Genomic DNA, 7862 nt, shown 5'->3' with positions numbered 1-7862 from the left:
TCAGCCTCCAATCTTCACTTTGATCAGCCGTGACCAAAGGGGATAGTTCTTGCCATTCAGTTTAAAGGCAACGGTAATGCTCTTGCTATTCCTCAAGCTTATCGTTTTATCTGGGTTGATTTTGGTATCTTCTTCTGTGTCTGACATTTTTTGGTTGTAGGGTTCTATTTATCTGGATTTGGTTTTGGTTAAAAAAGGTTGAGAATTGGTATTGGCTATGATGAGATTTCTCTGAGCCTAGGATCGTTTTTCTGCTCCGATACCATGTAGAAATCGGTAGAAAGGGTTCATTCTTATTCACTGAACGGTATAAACATAGTTACATATTTATAGGCTAGCTATTTTCTATACAAGGTAAACCTAATTTACAATGTATTCTTGGTATGATATTCTCCAATCAATTACACAATATTTCTCGTGATTCTATGCGATCTCATTCTGATTCTATGGGATTTTCTTCCAACAATAATGATTTGTAACAAATTGAAAATAATGTTACCATTCATGACAATATTATATTGCCATCACAGTAAATATTATTTTTCATTATTAATAAAAAAATTCGCCTGTGAAAATTATACTATAAATCTAGATATAATCTGGAATCTGGATCCTCCATTTCACGAATAATGGTTACTACGCTAAAATTATTATTGACGAAGATCAACATTTTTTTTCAAAGTATCTAAGTTAATCGGGAGTACTTGTTATCATTATATATGTGGTAGGGTGTATTCTACTTGATAGGTCCAGGTTTAAGATGCGCGCTAGTGCAAATATATAAGTTGTGTGTGTAGTGCTTCAACTTGGCCAGGAGGATATTTAGATCTAGTTTTGTCGTTGGTCTATGCCTAAACCTTGTATAAAAAACATCAACTCACTTCTACTAGCTATTATAGAGGAGTAAGGATCGATCTCATAGAGATGGAGGAGACGTGTGTAATTGCAATGACATCTTGACTGGGTTGGTTTGCTATCATGTTTTATGGGCTTGAGACTAACATAGGTTGACTGAAATATAAACAATAAACTGACTGAGAGATTGGGTGTGACTCAAATTGAACAATACTGGAAATGATGTGCGAAAATATGCAAACATTAACTACTTGTGCACCTGGAATGAAAAACAGCAGACTGAAACTTACTAAATTTGGACTAGACCAAAGGGAAAAGCAACAAAGGACCACTAATCCTAACCAACTACCTAGCGCGGAAAAGCTAAAAAACGACAAATTAAAAAGGAAAGTGTGTTATCTTAAGTGGGACGGAGGGAGTATATTTTTTGTGGCAAATTTCTTGGTTCGAACACATACAATTGAGATTTATCCTCATAAAGTTACCTTTCATGAGGAGCAATTTGAGAATTTATGATAAACATGTTTAATTTGCTAAATTTAATAAGGTTCGGAAACCCTTATTACAATGGTATTTTACGTTATATTTTTATATTTATTAAGCAGCACATAGAAAACTAATTGAGACAATTCTTAAAAAAACCATCAAACATTGATAGGTTTGGCTCTAAGGGGGAATCTTTTTTGCAGTACTAGTCCAAACACATCTTCTCTTTGTCGTAGTTTGGATTCAACTCCTCCTTCAAGTTCCCAAGTAAAGTTATGACACAACGTTGCCACCATGCAGAATAGCATGCGACTAGCCAGTGGCATGCCGGGGCAAATCCTTCTCCCTGATCCAAATGGAATCAACTCGAAATATTGGCCCTCGAAATTTGTATCTTTACCCAGAAACCTTTCCGGCTCAAATGATTCAGGATTCTTCCATATGTTTGGATCTCTAGTAATTGCCCAAAAATTGACAATTACCTTTGCATTCTTGGGTATTGTGTAGCCATTTACAAGCGTGTCCTCCCCGGCCTCACGGGGACCTAATAGGGGCGCAACCGGATGACAACGGAACACTTCATTGATTGTGGCTTGCAAATATGGGAGTTTCGAGATGTCGGATCCTTCCACAGAGTTTTTATCTCCAAGAACACTCTTAAGTTCAGCTTTGAGCTTTGCCATTTTATCAGGGTGGAGTAGTAATTCCGCCATTGCCCATTCTGTTGTGGCTGCACTTGTGTCAGCCCCAGCAATAATTAGGTCCTAATATAAAGTAAATGAGTTAGAATGACATGACACCAAAATTATGATAACGATCTGAGCATGACTAAAAGACGTTGTTTTACATACGAACGAGCAATTAAGTAAATAAATTGAAGTGTGTGATTTTATATTCCAATTAACCATAATTTGACCAAACTTGGCCGGATACTCACCACACAAAAATGCCTGATTTCTTTGATAGTCAAATCATACTCTGTTCCTTCCGCAATGTCCAAGAGTGTATCAAGAAAATCATTCTTGTTTTGGTAATCAGATTCCTTTCGTTCACGGATTCGCTTCTCGATTATGCCATCCACAAAATCCAGCAAGCTTCCAAGATGATACCCGATCTTCCGTCGGATCCCTTGCAGATCCAACGGTGCAAGGACCGGAAAGAAATCCGAAGCATTCGGAACCCCAGCATACCTCGTGAAGGAATTAATATGCTCCCTGAACTCCTTTTTCGCGTCGCCGTAGTCAGTGAGATCGATAGAGAAGAGAGTCGAGAACACCAGATCCATCATGGTGGTGAACGTCGCCTCCCCGACGTTCATCACCTGGCCCCGCTCGCTGAACCCACGCACGTGTTCAGCGAGCTTCCGCAGCCTCTCTTGACGCTGCCCCTCAGTTTGTTGAAGCGCCTGATCATAAATATAATTTTATATTTTCAATATTTATAATACGCGGGGATACAAATATTTATTAGTTCAATTTAAACATAAAATAAACAAATATTATAACCTGATGAGAGAAGAGCTTCTCTCTTCCCAATTTCCGTATTCTTTTCCACCCGGCCGAGTCCGCGGGCATCACGTTCCACGAGACCTTCTCGTGGCCGTGGTTGTTGGCTGCGTCCGGGATGGATCGGTTCGCGAAGGATTGGCCGTGCTTCTGAAGTACCTCCATTGCAATCTCGGGGGATGAGATGACGACGGCGTTTTGTGTCCCGAGGCGGAGGGACATCAAAGGGCCGTAGGTTTTGGCCAGCTCCGCGAAGGACTTGTGTGGGTCCCCGCGGATTTGGAAGGCGTTTCCGAATATCGGCAGGGGAACGGGCCCCGGAGGGAACTTGCCTCGCCTCCGCCGTGAGAGTACAACTACGGCCCATGCTGCTATCAAGGCAGCGATGTAAAGAAGAAAAGTCCCCATTTTTTGGTTTCTTATGTTTGGTGAATTATGCGTTTCTTCGGTATTTATTGTATGAAAAAAAATTAGAAAACGTTAATATAATTCAACTTAATTATTTATTTGGAGTGCCGGGTTTTTTAATTCTTCTCATGCTTAAAGATTTACTACTTTAGAAATTCTGTGTTACAAATCGTTTTTATCTCATCGCATTAGCGTTTCAAAGTCCAGACTTTCTTCCTTTTTCGGCGGACTTTAATTATTTGCGAAATGATAATTAACTCTTACAAAATTGATCGTATGAAAATGACAACCAACAGATCGCAGCACATTTTGATCTTGTTTAGAGATTCGCTATTCGGCTATTGTCTTTCACTGAATTGCAAAGCCAGTCAACTTACTTGAAATGTTCCACTTCATTACATGGACTCTGCCATTATTTAAAGTAAAATAGGGGGAGACAAGAAAAAGGATGATTAGATTTAGACACGTAAACATATTGTTTATATTAAACAATTATTAAGAAAAATCTTTTCGAGAATGAATGGAAAACATAATTTCTTTCTTTGGTAAATTAAAGGAAAACTGGCACTGAAACTAACATAACTAAAGCATGTAAGAAATCTATTTTATCATTGATCAACTAATTAATAGTTAACCTCAAAGGTGTAACCTCTGAAATATAAACTCATCTAGAAAAGCTATAAGCCCCGATCTTTTGACACCCAACAAAATTACCTCAACAAAACTCTTTACCTGTAGCATTCAAAAGCCCTGAGCCTCGGCCAACTCTAACTCATAGAAATTTCCACCATCAAGATGGAGCAGCTCCCAATGTTAACAACAAACTCATTATTCCACCCTCCTAGAGCATCTGAAAAAAGCCTCTGCCAAAAGCACATTCCGAGCCTCCTTAAATGGAAGTGTGCATGTGTAACTTGTAGGGATGTCAATGTAGCCCGCAATTCGTGGGCCGGCCCGAATAGCCCGCCAAATTTACATGGTTAGAGCTGAAAATTTATAGTCCGATAAAATTACGGCCCGATTAGCCCGCAACCCGTTAGGCCAGACCCGAAAACTCGATCGGCTGATCCGATTGACATCCCTAGTAACTTGATTGTATCCACCAGTGGAGGTTGTCGTCCAATCGGCATAGACGTACATGTAGCTCCTATGCAAATACCATTAGTCAAGCTGAGATCCCAAATAGTCTTGGCCATGTTGTTAATTTGGGTCATAATTCCTTCCGGACTCACCCTTTCCCCTTTAAAAATAAACTGTCCTCCTCTTCCAAATGAACCAACAAATTACCCCAAAAATCGTGCTCCATCTAAAGTCACACAACCCAACAAACTCTAGGGATGATGTTCTGGATCAGTCAAATTCAAAGAGCAATAAAAAAATAATTTTGTGGCACAGAGTAAATATAATTAAAATATAAGGTAAATGGTAGTGGACATTATCATGGGCTCGCTTGGATATCATGGGTTTAAAATAGACTTAATTGGAGACTGTTTAAATCCATGTGCCCATTCAAGCCTGGTTCCATTTTCGGGTGAGCCAGCCCCAATTTGACTTGACAAATCTAGTCTTTATGTGGAATATGGAGTACTAAATTTGTAAAGATGATGATGCCAAAGAATTTCTTTTCAAAATTGCCAAAACCCAAATTAAGAACTGGAATAATCTCCAAATGTAAAATACACTCTAGTATTGATAATAAAAAGTATTCATATTTTTATGGAAGGGAAGGAGTACTCCAAATTCCATGATCATTGTCTAACTTTTACTTTTTTAGTTAGTCGAGAATTGAGTTTATATTTTATGCCTACTACCTAGTCACGAAATGCATCACTTGCATGCACACAGATTATATTTTAAAACTTGCAACGTCCATTATCAATTTAATAAGCTAGGGTATCATTCGGTTATCATGACTTATTATTAAATGATTATTCATTTAGAATTGAGTTGTGTGATTATTACTAATTATTACTACTATAAAATTATCCATTTAAAATAAGATTATAAGATTAAATCTTATGAATCAAATAAAACACATATTCAATCGAGATATAATATGGAGCTGTAAATGTCAAAGATTTTAATTAACAATCCACCAGTCAGTTTTGGCGACCGTAATACTCAATAATGCTCTTATAAATAGGTAGTAGGTACTTTGTGAAAGGGAGTAGAAAATAAAATAATTATCTGCCAATCGGAAGAAAATTTTAAAAAATGTGAATAGTTGAGACCATCAATTCATTTCAATACTTGTAATAATTAGAAATACCAATTAATAGTCATTAGATTTATTGATCTAATAGTCTTTAATAATGTAATGTGAGATTTCTTTAAAAATATTGAATGATAAAAGTAATAGTTGATCATGAAATGTTGAAAAATTAGGTTAGTGTTACTTTCACAAATGTCAGGAACTAATAGTATATTTCACTCTAATATAAATACAGAGCTATAATAAGAACTTGATCCATTAAAAAGAAAATAGATTTGATTGATTATATTTTTGTTTAGAATACATATTAAAGATGTTTCTCTTTCTATTCTCATATTTATTCACCACACAACGAGAATTGAACTCATTCAAATATTACAAAACCATCAAACCTTGATGGGTTTTGCCCTAAGTGGGAATTTCTTTTGTAACGGTAGTCCAAATACATCTTCTCTTTGATGTAGTTTGGCTTTAGTATCGGTCCCTCCCTCGAATTCCCAATCAAAGTTATGACACAACGTTGCCACCATGCAGAACAACATGCGACTACCTAGTGGCATGCCAGGGCAAATTCTTCTTCCCGAACTAAATGGAATCAACTCGAAATGTTGGCCCTCAAAATTTATATCCTTCCCGAGAAACCTTTCAGGCTCAAATGACTCGGGATTCTCCCATATGTTTGGATCTCTAGTAATTGCCCAAAAGTTCACAATTATCCTTACATCCTTGGGTATTGTGTAGCCATTCACTTGCGTGTCCTCCCCAGCCTCACGTGGACCCAACATAGGTGCAACCGGATGAAACCGGAACACTTCATTGATTGTGGCTTGCAAGTACGGGAGTTTGGAGATGTCGGATCCTTCCATGATGCTTTTATCTCCAAGAACACTCTTGAGTTCTGCTTTAAGCTTCGCCATTTTGTCAGGATTGAGCAGTAATTCTACTATTACCCATTCTGTCGTGGCTGCACCTGTATCTGCTCCAGCAATAGTTATATCCTAGGGTAGAAGTAGATAAGGTAGTAATTAGAAGTGAATATAAATATATTAACGTGAAAGAGAACTTTCGTATTATAAATATATATGCTCACCACACACAGATTTATCATTTCTTTGATGGTGAACTCATAGTGAGTTTGTTCAAGAAGCGTATCAAGAAAATCATTCATTTTCTTGTAATCCGAGTCCATCCTTTGACGCATTCGCTTCTCGATCAAGCCATTCACTAACCCCATCAAGCTCCCAAGATGATACCCGATCTTCCTTCGGATCCCTTGCAGATCCAACGGCGCTAAAATCGGGTAAAAATCCGAAATATTCGGAGTCCCAATATACCTCGTGATACCATTAACATGCTCCTTGAGCTCCTTATTCCCGATGGAATCGGTGGAGAGGTTGATCGAGAAGAGAGTCGAAAACACCAGGTCCGTCATGGTGGTGAACGTCGCCTCCCCGACGTTCATCACATGGCCCCTCTCACTGAACCCGCGCACGTGTTCAGTGAGCTTCCTTAGCGTCTCGTGGCGCTGCCCCTCGGTTTTCTGAAGCGCCTGATGGGAGAAGAGCTGCTCTCGCCCGACCCGGCGGAATTTTTTCCACCCGGCCGAGTCGGTGGGCATGGTGTTCCACGAGGCCTTGTCGAAGTTGTGGATGCGGACGGCGTCCGGGATGGACCGGTTCGAGAAGGCGTGGCCGCGCTTGTGGAGTATCTCGGCCGCGATCTCCGGGGACGAGGCGACGACGGCGAGCTGGGTGCCGAGGCGGAGGGACATGAGCGGGCCGTGGGTTTTGGCGAGCTCGGTCAGGGACTTGTGGGGCTCGCCGCTGAGTTGGAAGATGTTGCCGACTATCGGAAGGGGGCGAGGCCCCGGGGGAAGGTTTGCACCGGGGCCTCGTCGCCGCCGGGAGAGAACAACGCTAGCCCATGCTGCTATCAAGGCAACGATGAGGAGAACAAAATCGTTCATATTTGTTTTTTTTTTTTTTTAAATGTCGTTGTTTATCTTCGCTATTTATTGTTACAATTCACAATTTGGTCATGTTGATAGTAAAATACAACATTCCCAACTAGCTACGCTGCTTGGGAACGAAGTCTTTTCACATAAAAAAGTAAATTTTGTATAAATTGTCCTAGTTAAAATGGTGTTTCAAATTCAGATTTTTTTTTTTTATAAAAATTCAGATTTTTTTTAATTGTTTATGTATATGTCATTTTTGGTATTCGCAGTACAAACATTTTACATGGATATCATAAAAGTATCCTTGCATCAACAAAAAATAATCATTCATGATGAGATAGTATTATGAAAAGGAGCTAAAAAGAAATGGTAGTGGAATTGGTCAGTGACGGAATTAGAATTTATGTTAAGTCGGGCTGATTTATTTTTTTCAAAAAGC

The 7862-nt window shown here is 39.1% G+C and overlaps 2 protein-coding genes across 2 annotated transcripts; both read right to left on the bottom strand.

Moving 5' to 3' along the window:
- Positions 1–1364: 1364 nt before the first annotated feature.
- Positions 1365–3254, bottom strand: LOC125202661 (carnosic acid synthase-like). The gene is made up of 3 exons (XM_048101106.1): positions 2847–3254; positions 2279–2746; positions 1365–2105 (listed from the first exon to the last, which is right to left on the bottom strand). The coding sequence occupies exons 1-3, from the start codon at positions 3252–3254 to the stop codon at positions 1500–1502; spliced, it is 1482 nt and encodes a 493-aa protein (XP_047957063.1). The 3' UTR covers positions 1365–1499.
- Positions 3255–5852: 2598 nt separating this feature from the next.
- On the bottom strand, positions 5853–7432 carry LOC125188718 (carnosic acid synthase-like). Its single transcript, XM_048085771.1, has 2 exons — positions 6557–7432; positions 5853–6464 (listed from the first exon to the last, which is right to left on the bottom strand). Exons 1-2 carry the CDS (start codon positions 7430–7432, stop codon positions 5853–5855), a joined length of 1488 nt encoding a protein of 495 aa, XP_047941728.1.
- Positions 7433–7862: the final 430 nt, after the last annotated feature.

The sequence above is a fragment of the Salvia hispanica genome, chromosome 1 (assembly GCF_023119035.1).
Source record: "Salvia hispanica cultivar TCC Black 2014 chromosome 1, UniMelb_Shisp_WGS_1.0, whole genome shotgun sequence".
Lineage (NCBI taxonomy): Eukaryota > Viridiplantae > Streptophyta > Magnoliopsida > Lamiales > Lamiaceae > Salvia > Salvia hispanica.
This window is presented reverse-complemented; position numbering and strand designations above follow the sequence as displayed.